The sequence below is a fragment of the Cetorhinus maximus genome, chromosome 18 (assembly GCF_964194155.1).
Source record: "Cetorhinus maximus chromosome 18, sCetMax3.hap1.1, whole genome shotgun sequence".
NCBI lineage: Eukaryota > Metazoa > Chordata > Chondrichthyes > Lamniformes > Cetorhinidae > Cetorhinus > Cetorhinus maximus.
The window spans coordinates 8,100,409-8,119,397 of NC_135896.1; the positions used below are offsets into that span (position 1 = coordinate 8,100,409).

The 18,989-nt window shown below is 41.3% G+C and overlaps 1 protein-coding gene across 6 annotated transcripts in view; it reads left to right on the top strand.

Moving 5' to 3' along the window:
* Positions 1–18,989, top strand: part of ston2 (stonin 2) — a 136,762-nt gene that overhangs the window by 113,551 nt on the left and 4,222 nt on the right. For all 6 annotated transcript variants that reach the window (XM_078562045.1, XM_078562044.1, XM_078562043.1 and 3 more), the window contains one exon: positions 9,028–11,328. In XM_078562045.1, coding sequence (XP_078418171.1) covers positions 9,028–11,328 — 2,301 coding nt within the window. The remainder of the gene's footprint in view (positions 1–9,027; positions 11,329–18,989) is intronic.

Below are 18,989 nucleotides of genomic sequence, written 5' to 3' on the forward strand. Positions count from 1 at the left end.
GTAACCAATTCCCCGCACAAATTATAACATTCTATTACATTTCCTAATTATCTGCTGTACCTGCATACTAATTTTTTGTGACTCATGCACTAAGACACCCAGATCCCTCTGAATCTCAGAGCTCTGCAATCTCTCACCATTTATATAACCTTTTTTATTCTTCCTGCCAAAATAAACAATTTCACATTTGCCCAAATTACACTCCATTTTGCCAGATCTTTGCCCACTCACTTAACCTATCTATGTCACTTTGTAGCCTCTTTACGTCCTCTTCACAATTGCCTTTCCTACCTATGTTTGCATCATCAGCAAATTTAGGAACCATTCCTTTGGTCCCTTCATCCAAGTCATTTATATAAATTGTAAAAAGTTGACCCCAGCACTGATCCCTGTGGCACACCATTCGTCACATCCTGCCAACCAGAAAAGGACCCATTTATTCCAACTCTGTGCTTCCTGTTAGCTAGCCAATCTTCTGTCCATGCCAATGTGTTATCCCCTACACCATGAGCTTTTATTTTCTGCAATAACCTTTGATGTGGCCCCCCCATCAAATGCCTTCTGGAAATCTAAGTACACTACATCCACTGGTTCCTTATTATCTACAGCGCATGTGACTCCTTCAAAGAAGTCCAATAAATCGGTTAAACATGATCTCCCTTTTACAAAACCACGTTGCCTGATTGCCTTGAATTTTTCTAAGTGCCCTGCTATAACATCCTTAATAATAGCTTCTAACATTTTCTTTATGACAGACAGCAGGCTGTATTAGACCTGGTATTGTGCAATGAGATGGGAGTATTAATGATCTCATAGTGAAGGCGCCCCTGGATGGCAGTACCATAATATGATTGAATTTTACATCCAGTTTGAGGGAGAGAGGAGTGAGTCTGAGACTAAGTTTTTATAAGGGCAATTATGAGAACATGAAAGCTGAGCTGGCGAAAGTGAATTGGCAAATTAGGTTAAGGGATAGGTCAGTAGAGATGCAGTGAGATTTAAGGGGATTTTTCAGAATTCACAAAATAGATACATTCCAACGAGTAAGAAAAAGTCCAAGGTACGGGTGCACCATCCATGGTTAACTAGAAAGGTTAAAGATCGTATCAAACTTAAAGAAAAAGCATATAATTGTGCAAAGACAAGTGGAAGGCCAGAAGATTGGACAGAATATAAGGAACAGCAAAGGATGACTATAAGACTAATAAGGAGGAAAAATTAGAATATGAGAGGAAACTAGCCAGAAATATAAAAATAGATAGTAAGAGTTTTTATAAATACTTAAAAAAGAGTTAACAAAGTGAGCGTTGGTCCTACAGAAAGTGAGTCTGGAGAATTGATAATGGCAAACAAAGAGATGGCAGATGAATTGAATAGATATTTTGTATCAGTTTTCACTATAGAGGATACAAATAACATCCCAGAAGCAGCTATAAACCAGGAAATTAAAGTGGGGATGGAAGACTGGAAAATTAGTCACCAGAGAAGTGGTACTGAGTAAATTGTTGGAGCTGTGGGCTGACAAGAGCCCGGGTCCTGATGAACTTCATCCTAGGGTCTTAAAAGAAGTGTCTGGTGAGATAGTTGATGCATTGGTTTTAATTTCTCAAAACTCCCTAGTTTTGGGGAAGGTCCCATGAGATTGGAAGATAGCAAATGTAACTCCATTATTCAAAAAGGGAGGGAGACAGAAAGTGGGAAACTACAGGCAACCATTGTTTCAGATTTCCAGCATCCGCAGTATTTTGCTTTTAGTTAAACTACAGGCCAGCTAGTTTAACATTTGTTGTAGGGAAAATGTTAGAAGCTATTATTAAAGGAGTTTTAGCAGGGCACTTGGGTAAGTTCAAGGTAATCAGGCAGAGTCAACATGGTTTTTTAAAAGGGAAATCATGTTTAACCAACTTATTGGAGTTCTTTGAGGAAGTAACATGTGCTGTGAATAAAGGGGAACAGGTGGATTTACTGTACTTAGGTTTCCAGAAGGTATTTGGTAAAATGCCACATCAAAGGTTATTGTAGAAAATAAAAGCTCATGGTATAGGGGGTAACATATTGGCATGGATAAAAAATTGGCTGGCTAACAGGAAGCAGAGAGTAGGCATAAATGGGTCTTTTTCAGGTAGGCAAGATGTAATGAGTGATGTGCCACAGGGTTCAGTGCTGGGACCTCAACTGTTTACAATTTATATAAATGACTTGGATGAAGGGATGGATGCAATGATTGCCAAATTTGCTGATGACACAAAGATAGGTGGGAAAGTAAGTTGTGAAGAGGAGGCTACAAATAGATAGGTTACGTGAGTGGGCAATGATCTGGCTGATGGAGTGCAATGTGGGCAAATGTGAAATTGTCCATTTTGGCAGGAAGAATAAAAGAGAAGCATATTATCTATATGGTGAGAGATTGCAGAGCTCTGAGGTGCAGAGGGATCTGGGTGTCCTGGTGCATGAATCACAAAAGGCTCATATGCAAGTACAGCAAGTAATTAGGAAAGCTAATAGAATGTTCCCATTTATTGCAAGGGGAATTGAATAAAAAAGTAGGGAGGTTATACTTCAGTTGTACAGGGCACTAATTAGATCACATTTGGAGTACTGTGTACAGTATTGGTCATCTTATTTAAGGAAGGATGTAAATGCGTTGGAAGCAGTTCAGCAAAGATTTACCAGACTACTACCTAGAATGGGTGGGTTGTCTTATGAGGAAAGGTTGAACAGACTAGGCTTGTATCCACTGGGGTTTAGAAGAGTAAGAGGTGACTTGATTGAAACATGTAAGATCCTGAGGGGTCTTGACAGGGTGGATGTGAAGAGGATGTTTCCTCTTGTGGAAGAATCTAGAATGAGGGGTCATTGTTTAAAAATAAGAGATAGTTGATACATTTAAAACCAAGATGAGGCGAATTTTTTTCGCTGAGGTCATGAGCCTTTGGAACTCTCTCCCTGAAAAGGTGTTGGAAGCAGAGCCTTTAAATATTTTTAAGGCAGAGGTGGATGGATCCTTGGTAAGCAAGGAGGTGATAGGTTATTGGTGGTAGGTGGGATGCAGATTTCAGGTTACCATCAGATCAGTTATTAAACGCCAGAGCAGGCTCGAGGGACTGAATGGCCTACTCCTGCTCCTTGCTCGTATGTTCGTACGTATAGTTTCCTGCTTTCTGCCTCCCTTTTTGAATAAAGGAGTTATATTTGCTATTTTCCAATCTAATGGAACCTTCCCCAAATCGAGGGAATTTTGCAAAATTAAAACCAGTGTATCAACTATCTCATTTGCCACTTCTTTCAAGACTCTAGGGTGAAGTCCATCTGGACCTGGGGATTTGTCAGCCCAGAGCCCCAACAATTTGCTCAATACCACTTCCCTCGTGATTGTAATTTTCCCAAGTTCCTCCCTCCCTTTAATTTCTTGATTTATAGCTATTTCCGGGACGTTACTTGTGTCCTCTATAGTGAAGACCGATGCAAAATACCTGTTTAATTCATTCGCCATCTCCCTACTTTCCATTATCAATTCCCCAGACGCACTCCCTATAGGACCAACGCTCACTTTGTTAACTCTTTTCTTATTTAAATATCTATAGAAACTCTTACTATCCATCTTTGTATTACTAGCTAGCTTTTTCTCACACTCTAACTTTTCCCTCCTTATTAATCTTTTTGTCGTTCTTTGCTGTTCTTTATATTCTTTCCAGTCCTCTGACCTTCTGGAAGGATGTGGCTGCAGCTGTAACCCTCTTGGCAGACATAGCTCCAGCGGTGATGGGTAGAGAGGGCACAGAGTTAAAGATGGCCTCATTGGCCACCTCCCACTTCCCAGCCTGCCACTGGGAGACAGCCTTCCGCCATCTACCAGGATTCAGCATCAGTGGGAGGTCATCTGCAGTAAGATCTCAGCAGCTTCACTCGTCTGTCCCCAACTGGCCACTTGATTACCAAATTGGCTATCTGCTGTTGCCGGGTGAGTAAGCGGTGCTGGCATAACCTCACCTCTGGCAAGATCATTTGTGGTGTGACCTTCGCTGCTGGCTATTTCCTGGGCAGTCTGTGTGGCATGGTGTTGCAACAGGAGAAGGCCATGCACAGATGTGTTCTCTACATCAGGAGGCTTTGATTCAGCACTCTCCTGATGTCATACAGCCTGATACATTGCCAGGATTCCAAATTCAACAGCAGTCGTCCTGCGATTTATTGCGTAACAAAATCTTGTATTTTAATTTTTCCACCCGTATTTCTGAATGAGTTGTGATTGCAAAACCAATAGGGCAGTAATAGTAGGGGATTTTAACTACCCCAGTATTAAATGAGATAGTTTTAGAGTGAAAGGAATGAAGGGAACATAATTCTTAAGGTGCATTTAGGAGAACTCTTTTGCTAGTCCAACAAGAGAGGGCATGGCTTTGGACTTAGTTTTAGGTAATGAAGCTGGGCAGGTGGAAGGAGTGGTTGTAGGGGAGCATTTTGGTGTTGGTGATCATTATTCAGTTAGTTTTAACATAATTATAGAAAAGGACAAAAATAGAACAGTAGTTAGAATTTCTAAATTGGGGCAAGGCCAGTTTTACTCAGCTGAGAAGTGATTTAGCAAAAGTCGACTGGAAGGTAAATTGGTATCACAACAGTGGGAGGCATTCAAAGAGGAAATTCAAGGGGTTCAGAGTAAACATGCTCTCACAAAGAAAAAGAGTGGGATCGCCAACTACAGAGCCCTAGGATATCAAGAAACTTACAGGTAAGATAAGGCAGAAAAGGAAAGCTTCTATCAGACACCATGTAGTAATCTGATGTGTAATATACCTTTAAAGCAAATGTCGTAATGGAAGATCACATGATCTTGGTACCCAATAGCAGAGTAGCGCAGGGCTACCTCTGTAATCAGTAGTCTTGAGTAAGAGTCTGAAGAGTAAAGACAAAGTTTTGAGTTGTAAGCACACAAGTGTAGCTGCTTAGTTCCTTTTGTAAATAAATAGCATGTGTTTCTTCGAAGAATGGTCTACTGATCTTTTCTGTCTGTGTTACCAACTCGGTCGCCCCAAAACAAGTGTGCAACCCGGATCCTTCAGTCCCAACAAACCAGGGCACAGGATCCAACACACCAAGAACTCAATATTACAAAAAGCCAAGAGGAATATAGAAAGAGGAGGTGCGAAATCAAAAAAGAAACTAGGAGAGCAAAGAGAGGGCATGAAAGAGTATTGGCAAGCAAAATCAAGGTGAACCCAAAGATGTTTTATCAATACATTAAGAGTAAGAGGATAACTCAGGAAGGAGTAGGGACCATAAAAGACCAAAAGGTAACCTATGTGTGGAGGTGGAAGATGTGAGTATGGGTCTTAATGAATACTTTGCGTCCCTCTTTACAAAAGAGGGGGATGATGCAGTCATTGTAGTTAAGGAGGAGGAGTTGTGAAGAATTGGATATGATAAACATAGGGAGAGTTGAAGTATTAAGGGGATTAACATCCTTGAAAGTGGATAAATCACCACGGCCAGATGAAATGTACCCCAGGTTGCTAAAAGAAGCCAAGGAGGAAATAGCGGAAGGTCTGACCATCATTTTCCAATCCCCACTGGATACAGGTATGGTGCCAGAAGATTGGAGGTCTGCTAATGTTGTACCTTTGTTTAAAAAGGGAGGAAAGGATAGACCAAATGATTACCGGCCAGTCTGTCTAACCTCAGTAGTGGGCAAATTATTGGAATAAAGTCTGAGACAGAATAAACTGTCACTTAGAAAGGCACGGTTTAATCAAGGATAGTCAGCGTATATTTGTTAAGGGAAGGTTATGTCTAGCTAACTTAATTTAACTTTTTGAGGAAGTAACAAGGAAGATTGATGAGAGTAGTGTAGTTGGTGTGGTCTACATGGATGTTAGCAAGGCTTTTGTCAAGGTCTCACATGGCAGACTGGCTAAAAAATAAAAACCCATGGGATCCAGGGGAATGTCGCAATCTGGATACTAAATTGGCTCAGTGGCAGGAAACAAAGAGTAATTGTTGACAGGTGTTATTGCAACTCAATGAAGTTTCATTAACAGCTGTTTCCAGTGGGATTCCACAGGGCTCAGTACTAGGTCTCCTGATTTTTGTGGATGTATTAATGATTTTGACATAAATATAGAAGGAATGGTCAAGATGTTTGCAGACGAAACAGAAATTGGCGGTGTGGTTGACGGTGAGGATGATAGCTGCTGATTGCAGGAAAGTGTCAAATGAATTCAACCCAGAGAAGTGTGAGGTGGTGCATTTGGGGAGGTTAGTGAAGTGCTATGATCAGTGAGAACACGTCAGGACTTTCCCCTTTTTTTACCCCTCGATTGATCATAACAGGGTTTTATTTCATTCAATGAATTAATGATTTAATTTAATAGCCATTTGGTAGTACAGAACTTGAGTATTGCTAAAAAAAAGTTTTTTTGTCGAATCTTTTTGTCTTGCACTCATCAGGATAGTTTGCAAAAAATTCTTGTGAGTTATCCTGATGAGTACAAGACAAAAAACTTTAGCAAAAAAAAACAAGGATTTAATTAAGTTAATGGATGAAGGTATTAATTCAATGTCAGTGCTTAACTATTTGCGTGCTCATTGCAAAGAAATCAATCTGACGGGCTTTGGTGAATTTAAAACACAAAGGGGTTAGTTTTTATGTAGTTAAAAACTCACCCAGGTAAAGATATAAAGATATTTTAAAGGGTAAACCTACATCACAACCTTTGCAACACACACACACACACACACACACGCATGCCGAATAACAAGCTATGCAGCAGGAGGTTACTTTTTAGCCAAATTGAAAATTCAATGATAAAAGGCAAAAATAGAGAGTGCACTGTTTGAGTCTTTTGCTGGCAGCCATGGCTGAAGTAAAATTTTACCACTGCGGTCTTGAAATTTCATTGGAGTTGAAGCCGATGCAAACTGTAATTTCTGGAGACAGTCTTTTTTTCTTAAACGTAACTCATCTTTTCCAAAAGTTGATGATATTGCACCTGATGTCCCTTTCACTGGGAATTACCTACCTCTGTGCTGGACTTCAAACTGTAATAGAGATAGGGTCTTGATCTTGAGAGAGAGAGAAGGCAGAGAAAAATTGTATTACTCCTCCACTGGCAGGTTTCTTCAAGAATTCTGCTTAGCAGCTTGGCTGTTGTAATAAAGACATTCAAAAATGGTCATTCAATCACATGACCTCTCTCCCCATAATGATTTCAGAAGGTTATTGATTAGCTCATGTCTGGACTGTCTATAGCTATTGTTTTATGGCTGGGGTGATTAGATTCTGTAATGTCCCAAATGTCCCAGCCATTAACTCCTGAATGATCCATTAACATCTTGATGAGATAGGAAGAGCACCTTCTGTATATCTATTGTCCCGGTAAACTTTCTGCCTCCGCTCGAAAAGTAGCTTTAAAGAAATGCAAATAGTGACGTCCAGTACAGTTTCAGTAAGTTTTTTGAAGTAGTTCTTGACATCAGCAGGTGCGAAATTCCATAGGAGGTTCTCTTGGCATGTCTTAATTGTAATTCAAATTGGAACCTTCCAGAAACTGGTCAGCTTGTAATACCAGATGTCAGGTGACTTGTGGCAACCATCTTAAATCAGTGTTTCTGTTTGTTTTTTAAAAGCCCTTTTAAAGGAGTTCAATATATATTTGATCGGCTGATAAAATTAAAGACTAATATCACACATGCACATGCCACATAATCATGACACAAAGCAAAGGAATGCACAATAACTAAGAGGATACTGGAAGTGTAGAGGAAGTGAGGGACCTTGGAGTGAATGTCCACAGATCCCTGATGGTAGCAGGACCGATTAATAAGGTGGTCGAGAAGGCATCTGGAATTCTTTCCTTTATTAGCTGAGGCATAGAATATAAGAGCAGGGAAGTTATGCTGCAACTACATAAAATATCAGTTAGGCCACTGCTTGAGTACTGTGTGCAGTTCTGGTCACCTCATTACAAAAAGGAGACCAGAGAGGGTACAGAGGAGATTTACCAGGATGTTACCAGGACTGGAAAATTGCAGCTATGAGGAAAGATTGGATAGGCTGGGGTTGTTTTCCTTGGAACAGAAGTGCCTGATGGGAGATTTGATTGAGGTGTACAAAATTGTGAGGGGTCTGGACACAGTGGATGGGAAGGGCCTTTTTTTACCTTAGCAGAGAAGTCAGTGACTAGGGGGCATACATTCAAAGTGATTGGTAGAGGGTTAGAGGGTAGATGAAGAATATTTTTTCACACAGAGGGACGGAGGGGTCTGGAACCTAAAGCCTGAAAGAATGATAGAGGCAGAAAACCTCGATTCATTTAAAAGGTGCCTGAATGTGCACCTGAAGTGCCAGGGCTATGGACCAAATGCTGGAAAGTGGGATTAGGCTGGGCGGTCCATTTTTTCAGTTGGCACAGACACGATGGACCAAATGGCCTCCTTCTGTGCCATAAGCTTTCTATGGTTCTAATTGTGCCCAAATTATCTGTATGATCTCCAATGCTTCTCCGAGCACTGTTTTTCTTCACAGCCTGTGTAGTTGTAATAAAAGTTACGTATTCTTGCTAGTACAATTCTTTTGCGTTAATACTATGTCAGCCTCTCATACACATGGGATCATTCTCAATTTTTTAGTGAACCATTACCACAATTTTCTCACAATGGTTCCGTAGTGCGGTGGATGGGGGGTGGGGGGGGCGGGGAATGGGTGACGGGTGGCGAAGTTGTAGAGTAGGCTGTCGTTACATTGATGGAAAATCAGAAAGTGTTCTGCCAATCTTTCACTGATATTATGGAGGCTGATCAGATGAATCGACATGGAAATTTTAACTGTAACATATACAGGAGACTTTGACACCTTGTTTACCAATCTGATGAATAATTACCTGAAGCAGCTTACCGTCTTTTATTTTTAAGTATGATCAGCCTGCTGACATGGTCCATTTCCAGTATTTTCCTCTTTTATTTCTATATTTTAGCATTCACAATTTTGTTTTTAACCCTTATTTTTAATATTTGTTTCTTTCTCTTCAGATACTGGCTCTTTTTATCATCACAATGGAACTAGCATAGAAACAGTGAACAAACGCCCTGATAACATGCAGCTGAATGGGTGCAGAATGTCAACAGCACGCTTTTCAACCTGGGTGACATTTGATGATGATCCAGATCTTGTTTCACCATTACAATCATCTCCTTTAAAACTAGGAGTTTCTCATAACTATAAAACTGAAAAGGACAAGACTTTCCATGGGCCTCAAGCTGGCATTGAAAAAACAGCATCAAAGAATAATTTGGTGGATTTTTCTGCTGAAGAGAAGAATGATGTATTTGCATTAATTAGCCCTACTATAAACCCCTTTTTGCCAGTCCGCACTACTAACCCTTTCTTGGATGAAGCTCTGCGTGATGTCCAGCCATCACCAATCAATCCATTTCGAGCATTCTTTGACCAAAATGATAAGTCTGCCTTGGTGAATTCATTGGCAAGCACATCTCACATCTTTCAACAACAAAATGTACCTGAACCTCCATTTTCTGATGCAGATCTCAATTGTCGAAGGGATTCTATTATGTCAACCAATCTTTCTCCAGATCCCACTTCGCCATGTTTTGGTGGAAATCTAAATGATCAAAGGAATTCAGCTGTGTTCAGAAATTCTCCAAATCTAGCCTCTCCATTTCCTGCTGTAAGCCTTAACGATCAGAGGGATTCTGTTTTCATTAATTCACCAAATCCAATGTCCTCGTTTTCTGATGTAAAACTCAGCAATCAAAGGGATTCTATTATATTCAGTAATACTGAGGATCTGATTCCCTCATTTTCTGATGTAAAAACCAGTAATCAGAGGAATTCTGTATTTATGAATTCTGAAGATATGATGTCACAATTTCCTGCTGCTGATGTAAATGATGTAAAAATCAATACTCAGAGGGATTCTATTATGTCATTTGGTCATTCTCCAGACTCCCCATTTTCCAGCTCTCACGTCAGTGGTCAAAGGGATTCCGTTATGTTCAGTAATGCTTTAAATCCCACATTTACAGACGACTCAATGAACTGCAGCCCTCCCCCTGAAGCTCTAACTCAACTTAAGCAAATCCATGCCTTGGATCCAGATCAACTTGAGAGCCCTACTTTACCCTATGATCCTTTGCACACTCCAGAGACAGAAAGCTGCACAGTTAGCTTTAATCACCTGGAACCTAAAGATGGATGGCCAATGATGCTGAGAATACCCGAGAAAAAGAACATAATGTCATCAAGACACTGGGGTCCCATATATGTCAAAATGCTGGATAATGCATGTTTACAACTCTTCTATGAAAAGGGTCTTGAAAAGCCTTTTAGGGAGGTCCAACTTCTGCCCTGCCATGAGTTGTCTGAACTCAAACTTCAGAACTTTGATGAAAATGGGAAAATACACACTATAAGAATAGATCAAGTATTATACAAGGAAAAACGGAAATACCATCCCATGCTAACAGTAGTGCAAGCACCAGTCAGGGTGCAGGTGATGAAACTGGGCACCACGAGTTATGAAGATTATGTAAGTTTTGTGACTACAGTTCAGGATATACTAATGAAATTACCAAGTGCCAGGGACATTTGTGCCAATTATTTTGAAGAAGAGATAACAGTGGAAGTACAGGATGAATTTAGAGGTCTTGTGGCTAAAGCAGACAACAAACTCATCCAGCACTCTGTGGTCACTCATGTCAGTGTTCTGGCTTTTGTGTCTGGGATGCCAGAATGCAGGATAGGCTTCAATGATGTTCAAATGAAGGGAAATGAAGTGGTATCAAGGCATGACATTATTCCCACATCTACAACCAAGTGGATTAAAATGAGCGACTGCCAGTTCCACAAATGTGTGGCTGTTGATGAATTCAAAGATTCTAGATTAATTAAGTTTTTACCATTAGATGGTCATAGGTTTGAATTAATGCGTTTCAGGACTACCTTTGGTGAAAAGACCCTTCCTTTCTCCCTTAAAACCTTAGCTACAGTTAAGGGTGCTGAAGTAGAACTTCAGTCTTGGTTGGTGATGTCTTCAGGGTTTGTGTCCAATCAAGATCAATTTGCAGCAACACCTTGTGAAAATGTGATGATTCGGTATCCAGTGCCGACGGATTGGGTTAAGAACTTTCGACGAGAAGGTGTCTTACGAGAGAAATCTCTGAAAGCCAGAGTGAATAGGAGTGCCAGCTTTGGTAGTACTAGCATGTCTGGCTCTGAGCCTGTAATGAGAGTAACATTGGGAAGTGCCAAGTATGAACATGCCTTTAAGGCTATTGTATGGAGAATCAACAGACTCCCAGACAAAAATTCAGGTGAGTGCCAGTCAGGATGTTGTATCTGTATGGGAACTTTTACTGTAATGTTTTGCCCTAACCAGTCTATTTCTTTACACCAAAGTATGGTATTGGATTATGATTATACTACAAAGGAAAGTTTTAAAGTACCAAGTATGGAATTCTGCCTCCAGACAAGTTAAGTTCCATAAAATTGGCTGACAAGCTGTGTATCAAAAGAATTAATGACAATATCGTTGACATGTTAATATATTGTAGTAAAAAATATATTTTCTTCTTTTCATTTGATTACTGGCAATCCAAAATTTTGAAAGGTAATGGGAAATGTAGCTGCTATTGCAAAAATCTTATATATTTGCTTAGGATGAATGAAACTGAAACATTTCATTTCTGTATTACTTGTCAGATTTGTACTAGGGAACCTAATAGGTTATGTAAATGCAAAACTAAAAGTGATCGGAGCTATATAACTGTTAAGGATTCTGCAAGGGATATGCCTATCCAGTTTCTAATGTTGTTAAAGTATTGGAGAGATCTAATTAGGCTTGTTGGGAATATGTAACATTAACAGCAAAGTTCTTCTATCATAGAATCATAGAATAGTATAGCACAGAAGGAGGCTATTCTGCACATTGGATGTGTGCTGGCTCTTTCGAAGAACAGTACAGTTAGAGCCCATATCTCTGCAATTTTATCTCTGTATTTACCCAAATCCTTTTGGAAGGCTACTATTGAATCTGTATTTGTACCCTATCAAGCAGTGCTTTGCCAACCACTCGTTGCATTAAAAAGTTTTTCCTCATGTCACCTCTGGTTCTTTTGCCAATCAGCTTAAATCTGTGCCCTCTGGTTATTGACCCTTCAGCTGTCAGAAACAGATTCTCTTTATTTAGTCTATCTAAACCTTTCATGATTTTAATCATCTATATCAAGTCTTCTCTTTTCCTTCTCTGATCTAAGGAGGACAACCTCAGTCTATTCATTCTATATACATAACTGCAATTCCTCATCCCTGGAACAAGTCTAGTAACTCTTCTTTATTCTCTCCACAGCCTTCACCTTCTTCCTACAGCGAGGTGCCCAGAATTGGGCACAATACTCCAGCTGAGGAAGAATTCGTGTTTTTATATATTTTCAGCAGTTTTGTACCCTATGCCCATGTTTATAAATCCCAGGATTGCATATGCTGAATTGACTGCTTTGTTAACCTGTCCTGCCACTTTCAAAGATTTGTGCATGAGCACCCCCAGGTCTTACTCTTCTTGCACCCCCTTTAGAATTATCCCTGCCATCACTAAGGTCACATATTTCTACCTCCATAACATTGCCTGACTCTGTCTGTGCTTCAGTTTATCTGCTGAAAGCCTCATCCATGCCTTTGAGGCCGTTAGACTTGACTATTGCAATAAACTTATATCCAGCGTCCCATGACCTCCGTAAACTTGAGGCCATTCAAAACTCTGCCCATATCTTAACTCATATTAAGTTCCATTCACCCATCAACCCTACGTTCACTGACCTATATTGGCTTCTGGTTAAGCAACAGCCCAATTTTAAAATTCTCATCCTTGTTTTCAAATTCCTCCGTAGCCTCACCCTATCTCTGTAACCCTGTCCAGGCCTATACTCCTTCCAGAAATCTTTGCTCCTCCAATTCTGGCCTCTTGAACATCTCTGATTTTAATTGCTCCTTCATTGGCTGTGGCTTAAGCTGTCAAGGCCCTAAGCTCTGGTATTCCCTCCATTAATCTCGCCACCTCTTTATCTCTTTTTACCTCTTTAAGGTGCTCCTTAAAACCTACCTCTTCAACCAAGCTTTTGATCATCTGCCCTAAAACTTTTTATGTAGTTCAATGTCATTTTTTTTGATAGCTCTCCTGTGAAGTGCCTTGAGATGTTTTAGTTCACTAAAGGCATTATATAAATACAAGTTGTTGTCAAGAGGGGAGTGAGTGACCTATTGGAGTCCAGCCCACATTGGGATGAAATTCTACTTCCAATTAACCATAAAAAGAGTAATATTGACTATGTTTTGGCTGGAAGGGAATCAGCCATGACCTCATTAAATGGCAGAAGGGCTGTAGCCTACCCTGTTCCTGAAGTGTAGTTGTAGAGTAACTCGAGGTATGGAAATCTGCAATTTGCTCAGTAAATAGGCAAACACAATGAGCAAGATCGCACTCATGTTAGGTGGGCTCGCAGGGGCAGGCGGGGGAGGTCAGGAAGCTGACTGCCGCCTGCGATCGGGGCCGGAAAGCAATTTCATGCTGGCGGGCCAATTAAGACCCGCCCAGCATGAAATGTGAGCGGCAGCGCTCAACACTGCCTGTGCAAGTGGGTAGGGGGGGGTTGCGAGCCAGGCAAGCGTGATCTTCGTGCATGTGAACGAGTGCGCGCTTCAAGAGAAGGTTAGAGGCTAGGAATCCTGCAATGAGTAACTCACCTCCTGACTCCCCAAAGTCTATCCACCATCTACAAGGCACAAATCATGAGTGTGATCTCTCCACTTGCCTGGATGAGTGCAGCTCCAACAACACTCAAGAAGCTTGACACCATTCAGGACAAAGCAGCTGCTTGATTGGCACCACATCCACACACATCACTCCCTCCACCACTGACGTACAGTAGCAGCAGTGTGTGCCATCTACAAGATGCACTGCAGGAATTCACCAAGGTTCCTTCAACAGCACCTGCCAAACCCACAACCACTACCATCTAGAAGGACAAGGGCACTAGATGATGGGAACACCACCACCTGGAAGGTCCCCTCCAAGCCACTCCCAAACCTGACTTGGAAATATATCGCCATTCCTTCACTTGTCGCTGGGTCAAAATCCTGGAACTCCTTCCCTAACAGCAATGTGGGTGCACCTACAACACATGGACTGCAGTGGCTCAAGAAGGCAGCTTACCACCACCTTCTCAAGGGCAATTAGGGATGGGCAATAAATGCTGGCCCAGCCAGTGAAGCCCACATCCCGTGAATGAATTTTTAAAAATTACACCTGAAGTTGACACCAGATGTTTTTCTCCTTTCAATACAATAGTCAGCTTCCATAGGCACCTACTGTGGCTCCCTATGATTTGAAGTGTGACTGTGTGACACAGTGTTAAATGCAATAGTGGATTCTGGGTGAATAACAAACCAATTTATTGTTTCTGGATATATAATGAAAATACCTCTAAACATCCCTGTTACTTCTGAAGACAATTAATAACAGTCACACCAAACATTTTATATTAGCTTATTCACAGTTGCACCAAATGCAGACAGTCAGCTTGAATAATACAGTAGTGTTTAACAACTGTATGAAAGGAGTTACATAGACTTACGTGGAATCTACAGCACAGAAATAGGCCATTCGATCCAACTGGTCAATGCTGGTGTTTATGCTTCACACTAGCCTCCTCCCACATTACTTCATCTCACCATAACCTTCTATTTCTTTCTCCCTCATGTACTTATCTAACTTCCTCTTGAATGCATCTATGCTATTCGCCTCAACTACTACTTGTAATGAGTTCCACATTCTAACTGCTCTTTGGGTAACAAAATTTCTCCTGAATTCCTTATTGGGTTTATTAATGACGAGCTTATATATGTGGACCCTGGTTACTTAATTTTCCACAAGTGGAAACATTTTCTTTCTATCTTCCCCATCAAATCCCTTAATAATTTGAAAGACCTTTATCAGTTCACCTCTCAGCCTCATCTTTCCTCAAAAAGAGCCAAAGCCTGTTATGGCTTTCTGACTATAACATCCCAGTTCTGGTGTCATCCTAGTAAATCATTTTTATACCTTCTCCAGTGCCTCTATCCTTTCTGTAGTTATAGATACTAGATCTGTGTATAATCTAGATGTAGTCTCCCCAAGGTTCTATAAAAGTTAAACAACCAATTGAGTTTCGTCGACTGGCTTTTCTTTGCAAGCTTTTATATTAATAGAAAGTAAACTCATAATAATACCTAGACCCGTAACAAAATTGATCGGAAGTACATAGGCATTTGGAACTTTAGAGTTTGTATCTTTTCACATTTACCACAATTAAAATGACTAGAATATCAGAAACATTCAAAACTTATCATGGTCCTGTTTTATTTGCAATCTTTACTATTGAGTAGGTACTCAGCAAAAATAAGTTAGTTTTCATACAATGAACAGTCATCTAAGCTAAGGTTGCCCCAAACAAATTGGGACGTTTACTAATTGTCCAGTGAAACATGTTGGTGTTTTGATGTTTACCACTGACTTATGCCTGTTAATGATCAAAAAAAAAGCTTGAATGGTTTCTTTCTTGTATGTTTCCGGCAAGCCCTGAGAAACATTCACAATTCTCCAATATGCTCTGGAAGAAGCCATTTTGAGGGTCAGCATTCTTGGTCGTAGTACTGTCACATTTGAGTTGGAAGAGAGCTGAGTACATTAATGTAGGTTGACACGACTGTGCTGTATCAGATGTTGATGCCTTTCAGATGAAATATTAAACTGAAGCACCGTCTGCATTCTCTCCCATGGCATTATTCGAGGAAGAGCATGGAAGCTCTCTTGGTATACTGGCTAGCATTTATTCCTCAACCGACAATGCAAAATCATTTTATTTGGCTGATTATCTTATTGCTGTTTGTGGGAACTTGCTGTGCATAATTTGATTGCCACATGCACCTATAATACAGTAATGACTACTCTTCTAAAATACTTCATTGCCTGTGAAGCATTTTGAGACATCCTGACAGTATGTAAGGCACTATATAGGTTGATGTTTCTTTGTTTTAAAAACATTTTTTTTTAAAGTGTAATGTAGTACAGAGAAACCCCAGCCATTCCGTTTCTGCTAAAGTGAGCTAGTTCGATCTCATGCGACACAATTTTAACCATCCTTGTCTCCGTTAACTTTTTAGTTGACTTAAAAGCCCACCAGCTCTCTTAAAACTATTTATTGCCCCGCTTTGGGCTCGAGGACAGCCTACCTGCCTGAAAGTAAATTGAGGCCCTTAAATGGCCACTTAAAGGTCTTATCCCACCACTGCTGGTATTCAACCAACAGTGGGCGGGGGAGACACCATATGGGCAGCCAGCCAGGTAAACCTGAGCGCATATGCCTGTGACCTGGGGTTTGGGAGGGTGTGTCCCTTCTACCTGGGTAGCCCATGCCCAACAAAGAGACCCATTGGAGGCATGGGCCACCCACAGATGAAGATTCTTGCTTTTAAATACTAACCCCTTCCCGCTCTCCTTGCTGTGCCCTTCCTGACTGGCCCCCGGAAAGCCTGCCTATTCAGCTTAACTCCAGGCTTCAACAATGATTCTGCAACATGGGCCTCCTGCAGTATTGGCAATGCTCCCACTCCTGGTGGCTCCACCAGTACTGGAGAGCTGCTGGCCTCTGATAGGCTGACAGCTCTCAAAAGGCGGGATGTCTACCCTGAAGACACAGAGGATCTCGATGGCAACCAGAGAAATGAGGTCGGGGGGGTGGGCAGACAGCCACAGTAGGTTGCCCCTGGCTCTCTAAGCCAGTGGATGGGCCCATCTCTGTGAGCATTAAACTCCACCCCTTGTTTCCAATACAGGTATTACAAAAAGATGGAATGATAAAACCTAAGTGACCAATCTAGTTTTACTACTCACACTGCAATGTTTCTGGACAAAGGCAATTGCGCACAAAAATGTAATAGAATTCTGCCGTAATTACAAAAAAGCATTTTTACACTCTCTATTGTCGTACAGAACATCAAAAGAAAGAGAAGGCACATGACTGCAAAAATAATCCATGTAAGCTTAGCCTTTCGACATTACCTTTCCAAACATGCAGCAATATACTTTGTTTTTTGACAAGAAGATCAAAATTCCATCCACATGCGGCCCCACTGGCAACATCATCTGAAAACAAAACATCTGGTTTCACTATTTGCTGATGGTTGCACAATGTTCAGCACCATTCGCGACTCCTCAGATACTGAAGCAGCCCATGTCCAAATGCAGCAAGACCTGGGCAATATCCAGGCTTGAGCTGACAAGTGGCAAGTAACATTCACACCACACAAGTGCCAGGCAATGACCATCTCCAACCAGAGATAATCTAACCATCGCATTACCATCACTGAATTCCCCCCCTATCAATGGAGGTTACCATTGACCAGAAACTGAAGTGGACTAGCCATATAAATACTGTGGCTACAAGAGCACGTCAGAGGCAGTGAGTAACTCACCTCCTGACTCCCCAAAGCCTGTCCACCATCTACAAGACACAAATCAGGAGTGTGATGGAATATTCTCTACTTGCCTAGATGAGTGCAGCTCCAACAACATTCAAGAAGCTTGACACCATCCAGGACAAAGCTGCTGCTTGATTGACATCACATCCAGAAACATTCACTCCCTCCACCAGCAACCCACAGTAGCAGCAGTGCGTACCATTTACAAGATGCACTGCAGGAACTTGCCAAGCCTCTTTAGACAGCACCTTCCAAACCCATGACCACTACCATCTAGAAGGACAAGGGCAGCAGACACATGGGAATACCACCACCTGAAAGTTTTCCTCCAAGCCACTCACCATCCTGACTTGGAAATATATCATCGCTCCTTCACTGTCGCTGGGTCAAAATCCTGGAACTCCCTTCTGAACAGCACTGTGAGTGTACCTGCACCACATGGAATGCAGCGGTTCAAGAAGGCAGCTCCGCACCACCTTCTCAAGGACATTTAGGGATGGGCAATAAATGCTGGCCTAGCCAACGACGCCCATATCCTGTGAATGAACAAAAAAAAGACGTACACTGGCATCCAGCTCTACCTCACAACCACCTCTCTTGCTCCTTACACAGTCTCTTATTTATCAAGCTGCTTGTCCGACCATCTGACATAAATGTCTTCCAATTAACTATTGGAAAGACTGAAGCCATCTTCGGTCTCCGTTACAAATTCTGTTCCCCAGCCAGTGACTCCATTCCTCTCTCTGGTCACAGACTGAGGCTGAAACAGACTGTTTGCAACCTCGGCATCCTATTTGCCTCTGAGATGAAATTCTGACCGCATATCCACTCCTTCACCAAGATTGACTAATTTCCTCTCTTTATGTGGCTCAATGTCAAATTTTGGCTTTAATCCTGCTCGTGAAGTATCTTGGAATGTTTTTCTACATTAAAGTGGTATATAAATGCAAGTTATTGTTGTTGTCTAAAAGGACCTGGGCCAGGATTTCACGGCCTCTCCTGCCCAGCTGGATATTATGATCCTGCCGAACTGAATGGAGATTTAAATGTCTCACTGCGTCCACCGGGGGGGAGACACGCTGCGGCGGGGCCACAAAATCCTGGCCCTGTAGATGTCTATTTTCTATTCTGACAGTGAATAATTTTACATACTGTAGCAAATAAAATTCTAGTTCCACTGATTACCCCAATGAGAGATCAACACAGATGGTATATTTGAATTAAACCAGTGTGTAAACAACGCCTAAAATATTATTGCCTAATTTGCATCTGTTGTAGATGTTATAAGCTGTCTTTAAGTTTGAACAAACTGTACTCAGAAAGCATTAACCTTTGTTTCTGTCTACACTGCTATCTCGGCTAAGCAGGAATTTCAATACAATTACAAAATAATTATCAGTATTGAACAATGCAGCACTGGGGGAGTGGGGGAAAGGGCATTTTTCAAAGTAAACACTTTCTG